General features: G+C 54.9%; 3 protein-coding genes across 3 annotated transcripts; 1 reads left to right on the top strand and 2 right to left on the bottom strand.

The window, feature by feature from the left end:
* Positions 1–281: 281 nt before the first annotated feature.
* On the bottom strand, positions 282–8,567 carry NCLIV_033630 (conserved hypothetical protein; the record flags this gene model as incomplete). The annotated part of the gene is made up of 7 exons (XM_003883559.1): positions 282–733; positions 2,132–2,224; positions 2,874–2,977; positions 3,507–5,211; positions 5,864–6,006; positions 6,378–7,163; positions 8,548–8,567. 7 exons carry the CDS (start codon positions 8,565–8,567, stop codon positions 282–284), a joined length of 3,303 nt encoding a protein of 1,100 aa, XP_003883608.1.
* A 1,105-nt stretch (positions 8,568–9,672) lies between these two features.
* On the bottom strand, positions 9,673–10,122 carry NCLIV_033640 (conserved hypothetical protein; the record flags this gene model as incomplete). Its single annotated transcript, XM_003883560.1, has 1 exon — positions 9,673–10,122. The coding sequence occupies one exon, from the start codon at positions 10,120–10,122 to the stop codon at positions 9,673–9,675; it is 450 nt and encodes a 149-aa protein (XP_003883609.1).
* Positions 10,123–13,114: 2,992 nt separating this feature from the next.
* NCLIV_033650 (putative tim10/DDP zinc finger domain-containing protein) lies at positions 13,115–14,261 on the top strand (the record flags this gene model as incomplete). Its single annotated transcript, XM_003883561.1, has 3 exons — positions 13,115–13,162; positions 13,566–13,626; positions 14,110–14,261. 3 exons carry the CDS (start codon positions 13,115–13,117, stop codon positions 14,259–14,261), a joined length of 261 nt encoding a protein of 86 aa, XP_003883610.1.
* Positions 14,262–14,567: the final 306 nt, after the last annotated feature.

Below are 14,567 nucleotides of genomic sequence, written 5' to 3' on the forward strand. Positions count from 1 at the left end.
GTCGGGACAAGTCCACGGTGGCTTCGAGAACATCCGCCCATCGCCGGAGTAGGGCTGACCCTCCGGAAGCCATTAGATTCTGCCGAGCGCTCCAGTTTTTTTCGGCACGTTTACCTGACCAACTGTGCACTGCGTTCACATAAATCGAGGAGAGCCGGTGCAGACTCGCTGTCTGACAGACACAAAAAAAGGGGCACTCAGAAGCCGCAGAAGCAAAAGTGTTCGCAGGGGACGACGCGCACGAAAGAGAAACGTTCACTCGTTAGAAATGGTTTTACTCACTACGGCATCACTTTACTCTTCACAATCCAATCGAGAATCAGGAATTCGACCTTCGAGAGGAGGTCATCAGCACACAGTGATATCCCACCTAGCCACTTTGGGGTAACGAGTTTCTTATCGTTGCTTTTCGCAACGATCACTTTCAAATTACGAATCTCTTCGCCACTTCCATCGGGTGAACATACAAAATTGCCTTCAGCCCCGTCGCGTAGCTTCTGGAGTTGTTGCTGCTGCGTGTTCGCCTCAAGCGCCTGTGCCCCTCCCCCTTCGTCCCGATCTTCTCTGTGACCGCGGTCCGGGGGGTTCTTCTCTGACCCGACACGACAAGCTTCTCTGTCTGTGGCAGCTTCTGTCTGCATGCGTCCCTTGCAAATATGACTTCTTCGGGCCAGCTGCTTCCCCGCTGGTCGACTAACTGGAGCCTCCGAGGGGGGGGCGTCGCGTAGTGCTTCTGGCGACAAACGTGTTGACAAGTCCATACATCTTAGCGCATTCACAGCCGCCCAGGCTATCATGACCCCGTTGTCGTTGCACAGCGGCTTCGAGGTCCAGAAAGTTTTCCATTCGCGTACTCTGCTTCCAGCCTGTCGCCGGTCACCGTAATCACTCCTGCTGGAAGACCCTCCAGAAGGTGCAGTCAGTTTCGGCGTAAGTCGAGCTGCTTGCCCGTCATTAACAGTCTTTGCATCAGTGGAACGCGCCACTTGTGTTTTTCCTCCATCCAGCCCTTTCATCGGCCGTCTAGTCTCACCTAGTGAGCAAGAGGCATCCGTCGTACACGTTCTTTCAGACGACAGAAAAAATATGGGCTCCTGCTCCTGCCAACCCGGAGAGTGTCCTTTCAAGGCAGACACAAGATCTCTCAAACCAACGCGCAAGCGACAGTAATGCGCAAACGAAAAGGCACGTAGTTTTCTATCTAGAATGCCGCGAGGGTCCATAACCGCGCCCCGCTGTTTGGTTTCCTCGACTTGAGGTGAAGGAAACGGTGTTCCCTTGCGCCTTCGGTCCTGCTCTCGCAGTTTTTCGGTTTCGTCCTGTTCGAAAGCGGAGGGTTCAACCCAACCGCCGTGTGTCACACCATGCAAATAAGCTATTTCTTCCTGCCTTTCCGTTCTCCGGTTGGATGTAGCGGGGCGGTCCTGTCGACAAGATCCGCTAGGTTCGCGGTCGCTCGACTCTAGGAAGGAAGAGCTCCTGCCGCATCGTTTGCTAGTTTCGAAAAGTGTAGCGTCTGCGTTGTTTGCTACCTCGGATTTTGTCGAAGTCTCGTGCCGACCGCAAGTGGAGGGACCTCGAGCAGCGTGTTGCCCTGCCAAAACTTGAGAGAGAAACGAATCAGGAATGCGGCGCGCGAGAACTTTAAGGCGATTTTTCAAGCGCTTGAATTCTTGTTCTTGTACAGCGGTCTCGCCTCGAGACTCGCACAGCCGTCGGAGACGTCCACGTAGAGTCTCGTTGCAGGAAACTCCTGGACAGAGGCGGGAAACGCAGAAACGGAAGATAGCAGCGAGACATGAGAAGAAACAGACCAAACACTCGGCAAAAGGAGACGGGTGAGAAGCGCACCTGTTTGGGAAATGCAGAGGCGAACACGAAAGCAGGTGTACTCCGCGAGCCAGGAACGGCGAGTCGATGTTAGACACGTCGAGCCCAGGCAACCAAAGGGAACCCCGAGGCAGCGAAAAGGAGCAGGACAAGGAAATGGGGTACCGATGAAGGCTGATCAGCAAGCGCCGAAAGAAACGAGGGACGCACGTGAGCAGGAGCTCTTGTCCATTGGCAAAAAGAGACCTCGTCTCTTCCCGTGTCATTCTGCATCTGTAACCGTTGCAGGCGTGCTGCGTACCTCCGACGACGGCGAGGCTCCGCGGGAAGTTGTCGAGGAATTCATACAGCCACATGGTCTTTCTCAGTTGATCCTCGAGATGCTTGAAAACGGCTGAGAGATTATACGAGAGCCCGCGCAAAAAAGAATTAACAATATATTACAGCAGGACCCCATTGCTCCACATACTTCGACCTTTCGTTTCTGAGGCACAAGCCGTTCAGAAAAGGCTGCATGGCCAGTGCGTGTAGGCTCGCCGGCCGTTTTTCTTCACTGGGCGAAGGTCGTGGGCGGTAAAGCGCGAATGGGAGACACATTGAACACCCAATCCCTCCCCTGCTGGACTGGTGTGTAACTGCCTCAACCCAAATTATTGTCGGCGTCCGTTCGTGTTCCAAAGTACAACAGCTCGAGCCTGAGACAGCTGGGGACCGGTTCCTACTGCGTTCTCGGCGTGATGGAAAACAGCAGAGTCATGAACCTCGCCAACACAGACCCACTAGCGCGCCCGTGACACCAAATACCTCAAGACGACGCGCGCCGGTGGTTCAACGAAATCTGTCGATTGTTCTTAGCCTTCAGCACCGCGTTCACTCTTCCGAAAAACAAATCGCTTTGTGAGCAAGCAAACGGAACTCGACCTATCACAGCACAGAGTTCTTCTGTTCGTGCAGTGGTAAGACTCGCCAAATAGGTTCCTAGCCAATTCAAGATTCGAGCACTGTTCCCGCGCTCCTCCGGAAGTCTCGCTGTTTAGCCTTACCTGCTTGCAGAGAAGCTGCGAAGTCACACTGTCCTTGCTCGTCGTCTTTTAGCTGCGCTGCTTTGGACACCGCCGTCGCGAACGCAGATTTCAAGCCCGAGAAACTGCGAACGAAGAGGAAGAGGGAGCGCGGATGCGCGCACAAGCACTCGCACCCGTGGACTTCAAAACGCAAAACGCTTCTGCGACGATGGCGACGCATCCTCTCGTACCATTCACGCACCCGTTTTCGTCAGGGATCGTGCTTCAAGACGCTCGGGGAATCGAGACCCGAACTGACCCGAGTGCACTTGTGTGTACGTGGATGTTTGTATCTGTTGTTAGGGAGAGCAAGCATTTGAAATGGCGAGACGCCAACCGCTCGAATCGCGCCAAGAGTGGCTACACCATCAAAAAGCGTCCGAGTTCCCAGAGGCAAACACAAGGCCCAGGGAGAAGGACGCGCCCTCCGCGACTGTTGGGTCGACAGCGAGAATCCAAAAGGGCCGCCCCCGGTGGAGCCGCTAGGACTGTCACGTTTGTTCCTCCCACTGTTGTATCTGAGTCGCGTTTTGGTTCTCAGACTTTCCGTCTCTGCTTCCCCTTCCCTTCCACCCCCTCTTCCGCTGATTCTCTCCCTCGGGCATGTCTCACCTAAAGTTCAGGGTCTTGGGCTTCAGGCAGAGCATGTTTGGAAGAGGGACCGAGGCATTTCCGGCAGCCGCCATCTCCTCCATCAACGCTCCGCCGTGACGCCCCTCCAGTCCCGCGCCTCGTCCAGTCCGAGCCGCCTCGCGGCTGGTGCTTCCACGGGAACCGGGAGCGCCTTCGTTGTCATCACAAATGCCTCGACTCTCGGCTGTGGCCCCACGTGCCCCGGGCGACGACTCTCGGGACGCGTCGGTGTCGCTCGAGTGAGCGGGACGCAACGGCGAGGCACGTGGACAGAGAGAGGGCGAGGGCGAGGAAGGAGACGCAGTCAGAAGCACGGTCGGAAAGCCAAGCGAAGGCGCAGCGGAAGAGCGGAAACCAGCCGCGGAGGACGAACGGGGCGCGGGCGGCGAGGAAGAGGCAGCCGTCTTCAGACAGCGCATGGACTTGTCGATCGCCTCACCGACAGCGTCGTCTTCCGTCTGGCCAGTGTAGATACACTGGAGGCCGCTGACACACCCATCGGGGTTGGCCGCTTCCGGGTCCTCCCAGGTTCCCCAGACTTCCACGAGAGCGTCCCGGGAAACGTTCCCAGGTTCGTCGCTTCCTTCTGGGTCACGCCTGCGTGTGGCAGCTTCACGTTCTTCCGCGTCGTGTCCATTCGTCTCCCCTCGCCTCATTCCTGGCGCATACCCGCTGTCCTTCCGCTCTGGCCCTCCCTTTCCTGGCGTCTCCACTCTATGACTCGGGCCACGCAGGCTCTCTCTTGATTGTCCTTGAATGCGCTCCACCCCCGTGTCACTGTGCACCTTGATCTCTTCAGCGCGTTCCACGCCTTCTTCTCCCTTGCCGTTCTTTTCTTTGGTTTCCGTGTCGTGTCCTTTTTCGCTTGCCTCGCCTGAGATGTCTCCTCCTCGTGGATGGCCACCGGATCTGTTCCGACGACCTCTGGTAGGGACGAGGAAGAGTTTCGGGCGCAGGTGAAGGTGGTTTTCCTCGCACGCTTTCACCACGCACGAGAAGGTGTGCCCTCCAGAAACAAGGAGGGCAAGAAACGTCGGAGGCAAATAGCATGCGGGAGAACAGATAGGGTCCTCTCTGCCTGAAGCATCTTTCGCTTGTGTGTCTCTTCCCGCAGAGAGAAGGTGCCCGTGAAGGTGATTGACGGCCACCACGAGTGGAGGCCGTCCTCGAGACAACTTCTCGTCTGCCTGCCATTCCGGTGCGTTGTCGGAAGCCAGGCGTCGTAACATGGCATCTCTCTCTTCTTTTGACAGCCAAGAAAGTTCGCGTCCTGCCTCCGGATCAAGGTCCCCAGCATTCTCCGGTCTCTCTCCAGTGACTTGTGTTCCTTCCAAGGCTTCATGGGCCTCTCTCCGCTCCGTTTCTGTTGAGGTCCGCTGCTTCGGGTCTTCGGCTGCCACGGAGTCGACTACGCGGTAACCGCTCCGTGCTTGTTTCCTCACAGAATCTCGGAGGCTACCGCCGTTCTCCGCCACTACCGATGGCGCCCGCGCGAGAGAGGACGCGTCGTCAGACAACGACGAAACGCTCGACGGATTCGCGAACAGCTTCGCCTCCGCATCTGCCCACGCCTCGGTCAGCTCGCCCGCAATCTCCAGAGCCGCGGAAGCGCCAACCGAGAGACACGGAACGATCCCCGGCCCTCGCGTGAAGGCAATGATGTCGATATCGAGCAGCGAGACACCTGGGAGAAAACCGGACAAGAGACTCTACGTGTGCACAAGGCAGGGGGAACAGTCAAGCGGGACGGCAGTCTGTCCTATTGGTGCGAGCAACTGACAAGGGACGAACTGTAGCCTTCAACGCGAGACGGCACAAACTCAGGTCTGCCTACATCTCCTGTAGAATTGCCGTGCAGACGTCGTGAACTCAAAGCCAGCCACTATTTCGGTCTACGACTCGCTGGCAAGCGGCAGGTGTTCCGCAATCATCTTACAGAGTCGCTCCGCCCGACGTGCATATACATAAAAATGTGTGCAGGAAAGGGTTCGGCCCTCCCTTGTGTGTTCCGTGAAGAGGTTGGGTCTGTCTCATGTATGCGCCGTTGAGCGTTCATGCCCGTGTCTCTGTCTACACTGTCTGAATACGGAGTTTACTGGCGGTGAGAGTGGATGTTCGTGGCCATCCAAGCATGTGCAAACCCGGCGTTGCGACAAGGCAATTTTCGTCGCTACTGTCCAAGACGAAAGGCGGTCATAGAAGCAACCTCTGTATCGCACTGTGCATCCTTGAGACCGGCCACTGCCAAATTCTGACGAGGCCGCATGAAAAACCATGGTAACGGTTCTCCCCAGTCAAACAGCGGTCAGCCCTTGCGCGGCTTCCGGGAAACTTACCAGCCTCCTGAAGAGCATTCCTCACAACAGATCGCATGCGCCTGTCGTGTGCCGCAGCGGCTTCGGACGGGTGAACACCTCCGTATTTGATGAGGAGCTCGGGCTGCGGGGTGCACACGTTTGCCAGAATTCGGCCGCTCTCCCTGTTGATGGTCACAAGAGAGCGAACAAGATGGTGCAAAGCGAGAAGGCGAGGAAACGCGTGAACGAACGGCGGTGCGCGGACAACAGGGAGAAATGGCAACCAGAGAGAGCATACGAAACGCAGAGAGAAAAGGAAGCGAGACACAGACAGGCTCAATGATTATGCAGTCTAACGGACCCCCCGCGAAGGCAAGAACCATTCTTTTGCACGACATCGCTCGTGAAAGTGTAGGGATGTCCATTCACGCGCGTTTCCAGACGTAGGTGCACTCTCTAACGCGGACTGCGCATGGCGACTCTCTTACGCTTCTCTGTTCCGCCTGCCTCTGGTGCTGTGAGTGCCTCCGGCGCGACGCCCTCTGTCTCTCACCCTTCGACGATTCCGACACATGTGTCGTCGCAGGATGTCTCAATCCCAAGGACGAGGGTCCGGCCTCCGCCCTTGTGCCTCTCATGGTGCTGCCTCCTCAAATCGCTCCACTTTCGCCGGATAGCCTCTTCGGGTTCGAGGAAAGGTGTTTCCTCTTCGACCGGAAAGGTGCGGCCGCGCGCTGCTTCGACTTTGGCAGGGACAAAGGGCTTTCCGCCCTGTCTCGGGTCTCTCTGTTCCGCAAGGCAAGCCGTTTGCGGAGAAAGCCGCAGACCTTCGGTTCTCTCTTCTCTCAGTTCCCTTCCAGGTTCTTCGCGTCGACGATCCTTTCTTCTTGAAATGCAGGATGGATGCTTCGCAGTGGTGCGGCCTTCACGCTCTGCCACGTCTTCGCCGCGCGTCGCAAGTCTGTGCGCTGGTCCCCACTCCCAGTCGGACTCTGGGTGATCGAGCGACCGAACAACTGTCCTTCGTTTCGATTCCTCCTCTGTGACCGCCCGCATGCCCGCCGGTGCCTTGTGGAAAGGCGTGGAAGCAAGTGGACTCGCCCTCTTCCACTGCATCAAGTGCCGCCTGAATTCCCTAGGCGAGCCTCGAGTCACAGATCCCACCGGCCGCGCACCGAGACACCGTCGCTCGGGACTTTTGGTGCGGTTACCGGGTTCCTCGCCTGGCCAGTCCCTGCGCGGCGAGGGCTTCCATGCCGCCGAGACTCCTTCGAAGCCGGTCTGTCTCCCGTCATGCCCGAACCGAGAGAAGGGCGAACCGAGAATCGGCGATCCGCCACTGAAAACAGGCAGCGAACTTTGCAGTGGGAAATGCAAGCCCTGAATCTCCCATATCCGTGGGCAGAAAGCAGGAAGGAAGGACAGGCGAGACTCCACAGCGTTCGCTTTTGTTACCGAACTCGGCCACACTCGTGTCGGTTGCCGCCTCGCCAGTGGGGCTGAAGCGATTCCGTTCCCGGGTGTAAGGACACTACGCACCGAGGAAGTTTCGTAGTCTTTCTGACGCCTCTGGGAAACGGAGGAAGTATGGATGCCCGTCCCAGAAGCCCCCGCGAGGGATGAACTTCCTTGTGAAATCCGCTCTTTCCAAGGTCTCAGATACGCGCGCGCTTCTCGACAGATGACGCTCTTCGACCGGAGGGACCGAGAAGGCGGATCCGAGAGTCGTGTTTGCGTCGACGCGATTGACGGACAGAACGCCGGTTGCAACGAGGGGGCGGAAAGTCCAGTCGTCGATTCGAGGTCGGTCGGGAAGACTGCTTGACGAGAAGAACGAACTCCCGCGGGGACAAACGATTCACACTGGTAGTGGTAAGGCAGGGGAAAAGAATTCCCTCGGAGACTGGAGGGGCCGGAGAGGACACTGCCTGACGGCTTCGCAGACGTGGACGGGAAAAAAAGCACGAAGCAAATCAGATTTACGAGGCGACGGGCACAAGTGTGACAACGAGAGACTGGTCGGCGGACCTCCAAAACCATCTCTTTTCCAGTACAGAAATGAGGTACCAGAGAGCGCGGGAAGAGCCACACACACACACACACACACACACACAGCGGAAGAGTTTCTCCTCCGTTCCTCGTGTGCATTTGGATTTTCTACGTCCACCCGCAACCCTTCGACATGTGTCTTCACGTCTGATGCCGGGTTGGCCGCTCCCTTGGATCCGCAGCGGTGAACCGGAGACGAAGAGACCAAGGAGCTTGTAGACAATGCGTGTCTCGTTACCGCCGTGCGCAACATGACCTGAACATCCGGAGAATATTTAAGATGTGCCGTCAGAAATGGAGTTGTTGCCGGCAAGAAACCGGATTGAGTCCCTGTCAGTATACTGTACAGGAACCTGACAAGGAGCACAACGAAAAACTGCGCCCCGCTCGGATTGGCCACGCACTCCAGTGCTGACGGGGCGGTTGTTGCCCGGACTTCATCGACACAAAAGAAACCTGCTCAAGCGAAAAGCCTTTTTTCTGTCGGCGCGCGCTTTTCCCCCGCTTCACGAAGGATTCAACATTCTTAGCTTCCGTACAGAGAGAAGACCCTGCAGAAAGGTGGCTCTTTGAGGGGCGCGACGGAGGCTATCGATACGGGCGATGTCACCCGAACGCGTTGGAGGCTCTCACAACAAGTGTTTCTCTCACGGAACAGGCTGCATCGCGCTTACTTATCCAGGCTGCCGATCATTAAGCCATTCTGTCCAGACTGTGGCGCGTGAAAAAGAAAAATGTTCGGAAACGTTTGTACGCGCCGCAGAGCGGGGTTAGCTGACCCAGGAGACACGCAAAGCCCGCTTTTCACTTCGATGCCAAAGACACGCGCGGGCATCGTTGGGGGGTGGACGATCCGCACACGCTTTGCGAATCCGCACACTCTTTGCGAATGACGCTTCTCCTTAAAGAGACCAGGGTTTCGGCGTGAGTGCACGCAGCCAGAGATTCGCTTTCTCGGCTCCCAGGAACGAAGGACCGAACTTGTGCCTGGCCGAGCCTGGTAGTTCCTGGTTAACGGTGCCTTCTAGATTGTCTTGTCAAAAAGCGATCTTCAGGAATCTGCTCTGCCAAGCAACAAGCAGTCTATGAAGCTGCATCCTCGTTTTCTGCTGCATCCTCGTTTTCTTAGGCAGGCGAAAGGGTAAATAGAAAATCAGTCCCAGTGCCGACTGCCAGCATATCTGCCCAGAATCGACTACATACCCGCAGCATCTCAGGAATCGGACAGTTGACACGCCGAAATCGAGGCATCCCAGGGAGAGTCGTGAACTGTTTGGCACCAGTAGTAGATTGCGTCTCTGTATGTTTCAGTGTGTACGTGCGGATCTGTGCGGACTAGCGGCTTGCCACAGTTGTGTCTGTTCCGCGGGGGAGGCGTTAGACGGCAAGACCCATGTAGCCACGCACCACGAACCGTACCTCCACCTAGGCCGGCCTCTCGATTCCAGGAAATAGAATTAACGGACTCGGCGATACTGACGCGTGTGTAGTCGCCACGCATATACACCTGTGTAGTGTACGGGAAGAAGAAGCCATGCACGAAGCACCTTTTCTCCTTGGGCTAGAGAGCTTTAACATTTTACATATGGTGGAATCGCCACAAGCCCAGAAGAAACGGAAACAGGCAGGGTCCTGCCAGCGGCTTCAGCGTCAAATGGACTCGCAACTGCGCGAGTTCGGCTGCGTCCAACAGACATTTCAAAAGTTGAAAACAAATGAACAAGTGACTGAGCATTTTCGACGTGAGCGGAGGCGTGCTCGACGTCCATCACCGGCTATGCTTAGTTTTGTACAGGTTCTCATGCTACCTTCGCTTCCAAAAGCTTTCGTGCACCCTCTCTGAACCTTCTGCTGATGCTCTGATACCGGGGCTCAGGCGAACCCCATCCGTCAAGGTACAAATTATGAAGCGCCAGACTAAGAAAACGAGACGGAACGGAAGCGAGGAGTTGGAACGATTGGCCGTCCGATTCCTTGTACATCAAAACAACTGTTGCCGGGCTGTCATTCACACTTTCCAGTGGTTCCGAGACACCCTGATTCGACACTTCCGCTGCGGGAGAATCCATTGCCTTTGGACCCGGTGTAGCAGAAGCCAGTTCCTCCGTCGGAAGTAGTGTGACAGCGAGCGAACAAAGTGGTTTAAAGGAACATGACCGGAGAGCTTGAATAAAAGCTTGGATCTCCTTATTGAGAGTGCCTTTACTTCCGGTATCCTGCAGCAGAAAACAAGAGAAACGACTTCTCATGTCTTCGTATGACGTCCGATAGGGCGCGTGCGCTTCCAGACGTGACAGCCGATGTACGAAAGTGGATGTTGCCAAGGCACATATAACGGACAGGCTTCCGTGTTGCAACGGCGGATCGAGGTCTGGCATACAAAGGAGATTTCTCGAAGGATCGGACAAGAGAAACGTAAAGAAACCGATACGTCTCATGTGATGCATTTTGTGAGAATCTTGTAGAACACGACGCGCAGCTTCAGGAAAGTTCATGTATGTAAGCCAGCGAAAATGTGGCAGTTCGGAAAGCCCCTGAAATGGAGAGAAGAACTCACAAACAGACTACCAGTGCAAGAGACAAAAGCAAGGCGCTCATTGCAACAAGAGGGGACGCAACGAGCAGCAAATGAAGAACCATAGAAGCGGAGTGGATAGTCAACCACTTAGACATACATCCCGTCCTCGGTGTTCGGGATGCTTTTGAAAGAAAAGGAACGCCCAAAAAGGTTCCAGACGCCTGCTACTTTGTCCTACCATGTTTCTTGGCACTGCGTTAGCCAGGGCCCTCTCAAAGCCCTTGAGGATGTGGTCGGGATTCTTGTTGCCAACAAATGTAAAGACCAATGTTTTTTCGATTTCTGGAGCGAACAGAAGGCTCAACTCCTCTTCCTCTTGTTTCGTCTCCAAACCCTTCTCATCTGAATGACGCCGCTGGTTGTACCACAGTTTCCAGTCCCGCAAACTGTTGCGGTGCACATACACCGCAATCGCGTAGGCCCGAGCCGCCGGAATCCAACAAAGATCATGCATGCAGCGAGGTGCGACGCCAACGCAGTCGTGGGGAACAGGTGCTTGCCTTCCAAAAGTCTTCTGTGGCAGAAATGTCTCCGGAAAATCGACGCCTAGCACAGGTTCGTAGAAACGTCCTGGGGGACGTGGCTTCGCTTGGCTGTCCGGCGGCGAAGAGCATGCAGCAAGTCTCCGAGAACGAAAGTGCCTTTCCATTCGCAAAGAGAGCCTACCCGCCAGTTCTGTTGCCTCCTTGCTCCATGATGGATGACGAGATATACATCTTTGCGGCTGAGCCTTGAGCGTGCAAGAAGACAAAGACGACTGAGTTGTGCCGAAAAGAGAGTTCAACGATGGAGGTGAGGGCAGGGAACAAGCAGAGGAGGGGGAGATGCTTGCCAAAGGTGAAAAGTAGGCGTTGTCTCGCAGACGACGGCAACAAAGATCGAAGCAGGAAGTCCCCACCACAGAAGCCGGCGGTGAGCCTTCGCCTTCCGATGTTTTTCGGTGCCGTGCCTCATTGAGTAGATAGAGGCAGTTGCAAGAAGACGGTTGTCTTTGCAAGGCAGCAAAGGATCCAAGGTTGCTTGTGGATGCCCAAGAAAAACGGGGCGGGGAAGAAGCGCCGCCACCCTTTACACATGGTGCAGCGGAAACGGGACGTTTCCAACCACAGGCTTCAGACGACGCGAGTTGAGCTGTGCCAGGCCGCGTCTCCACCCTTAAGCGTGGTAACGCTGAGGGACTAGCACCCTGAGAAACAGACGGCAGAGGACGCGACAAAATAATGATCCACAGCAGTGTCCGTACTGTCACGGTTGCCGACGGGCGACACAGGCAAGGTTGCTCGAAGCGTTGTCACATGCATCACGGAGACGAAACTGGAAGGTGCGTCCGCTTGGCCGAGTCGCCAACTACGGAGTTTCTCTCTCTATCGATCCTCACCTGGTTCCGCGCGTAGCGACGCTCCTGACCGCAGCACTGCGCCGCGAGGAAGGGCGGCAATGCGCTCACACACGGAGTGATGACCATCTCGGCGATCGTTAGAGTGACCAGTCTAACTGTTTTTCGCGAACAAGATAAATGATGCACCAGGCGTGTCGGGCAAAAATGCGGTACGGGATTCGGAAGCTGAACAAACTAAAGTGTCTTTGCCATCACAGTGAACCGGCGTGTGCTGTAGTCGTCGAAAAGATAGGGGGGGGCGTTTCCTTGTTTAAAGACGTCACAGTCCGTACGCTGTGGACCGGATATACCACGACACTGTCTAAAATCTCTCAGTTTAAGGTCACTTTGACCCTGTCTAGTAACTGGAAGAAATGAGAGAGGGTCTCCAAGCGACTTTTACATCGACCGCTTTGATCAGGAGCGCTAGATGCAGGATCCTTTAATAGACACCGCATGCGGAAAGTACGACCGACGCTTTGCTCGCCGTCTCTCGAGCAACTCTCCAGTCAAGTCGATTTTCTCGCAGCGATTCCGTCGTATTTGAAACCATAGAGCCAGTCATACTTTGTCGAAAGTGGCGATGACTGGGGGTGAGCCTACCGACCGTGTCGTTTTTGTTAACGCTGTAGAGGGTAGGGTGGACGATCGATTCTGTTTTTTGCATTTTCGCCGTAGGAGTGGCCCATAGTTCCTTTGGACTTTCAGTGAGTGCGTCACCTTCATCTCGTGTCAAACAACCTTTAGCGCACGGTGTGATGAGAGTTGGGAAAATCTCTCTCTCGCTGTAAAGCACCTTGTTCATACTTTCCTACGCAAATCGTGGAAGAGCGACGTTTGCGCGTCAGGGTCATTGAGGAGACACGAGTGTCGGGTCGTGTTATCTGGGACGTTGCGCGGATGAAGTCAAAGAGAAGGAGAGAAACCAGGTGAAGACGTGGGCCACAGACGTGAAAAGGATAAAACATTTAGGACAATCGTCTGTACCACGGTAGCACTTGACCTTGACTGCTGGTGTCAGACACGGTGTACCGATGCCTCAAACAATCACGTGTACGGCAGAAGTTCTGTCGGCAGTCCCGTACTCCAGGTCCTTTCTGCATCGCTGCCATTTTTGGTAGGACTGCAACGTGTATTGCTTGCATGAGGTGGTCATTATGAATGGGGAAGGTGGCCGTATAATGCATGGGCACTTCGGTTGACGTCCACACGTTCGCAAGGGCAACGAGATCTCACAAGAAAAACAAGAAACATTTTGAGAGTGGCGTGACCGCGACCCAGGGAAATGGATGCTCTTCCGCAAAAAAATATCCTGCAGGCTGCGGCTGTCGCAGTAGGTCCAATTGTACACGAAAGATCCTCCACCGAAATCCGTCTGCTCGCGAATTCGGTTCAAGTAAATCAGAGCTGCTGAGAATGTAGAGTTGGTCCCGGCGTGTTGTACGCACATTCGCGCATAGACAGAGAAGCGTTGGTGCCGACTGAAAACAATGCCATGGGACAGGGACCAGGACAGGAACCGAATGAATGCAAGGCTTCCGAAGACAGGCTTCTGCACGACTAGGAGGGGCTGGCACATTAAGACTGGCACGCTGATGATATGTGGCGAAGGTTTCCGCGTACGAGCGCTGTTGGCTTATTTCGTCTCGTTCCGTCCTTCTCTTGCGAGAAGACGTACTCAGCATCTCGAAAAACTGATGGTGAAAAACTTCTATGCTGCGTTTGCTTGGTCTCAGGAGCGACTGCAAGAATTCACAACGGCGGGATTCTGTTTTTCCCGGTGTGTCGAAGTGATAAGTACGTTTCAGCTTCCTTCCACCAAATGCACCAGAGGCACACGTTGTTGATAAGAGAGTTTTGCAACTGATACGAAATTATTTAAAACACATGTGGGTGAATATAATCTCATATGTATATATATATATATATATATATATATGTTGCAGGGGCGATGTCGAAGTTCGCTTTTCATACCTCACTCCGAGCACGTGGAATGCCACTAAGGACGACACGCTTGGACCTGGTCAAGACTCACGGGCTAACACTACATTCTGGGCAAATACATTATTGGCATAGCCCGAATTAGTTACCTTTACGGTTTTCGTGGGGTCAACGTACACGCAGTGGCATTCAACCTCTGTGCGTATATCCGCAGGACAACCCCAGCGTCCCGTTCGTAGCTGTCCATACAATTTTGGGGGTACAACTATTGGCGTACACGGAGTCAAGCGATGTCTCAATGGTGTCGTCGAAATGTCTTTGTTTCTGATTGTGTGGCAGAAAGCCGACTGAATAATGCGGAGAAAACGTGCTTGTGGAACTGCGCACAGCGCTGGGAGGAAACCCGTCATTTCATCAACATGAGATCAAGGGATCTGATAACAAAGCCTCACGACGGTGACCTACGCCCAACAGATTCCAAAACGTTATGACAGATGCGATTTTCCCGTTTTTTCAGCGGCCTCCCCAGGTGTTGTTGTAGGGTCCGGCGACGGAAGCCCAATCTATGGTTTTTTTCGCTCTGGGTTGCACGGTTCGGTGATGAGGTGACCCCTCTTGGGAAAGTTCCGCGCGTGGGATCCCCCAAATCCTATTGTCGCTTTTCTTCGCTCCCTCTTTAGGGATGTTCATGGAAACAACGTGAAGGTCCGACTTTTCTATTGGACGTATCATTCCGGCCTGCAAGGCGCTCCCTTTTTGAGGCTGACCGTGCTCGGGGATACCATTGTTCACCTCCG

This window comes from Neospora caninum, chromosome VIII (genome assembly GCF_000208865.1).
Source record: "Neospora caninum Liverpool complete genome, chromosome VIII".
Classification (NCBI taxonomy): Eukaryota; Apicomplexa; class Conoidasida; order Eucoccidiorida; family Sarcocystidae; genus Neospora; species Neospora caninum.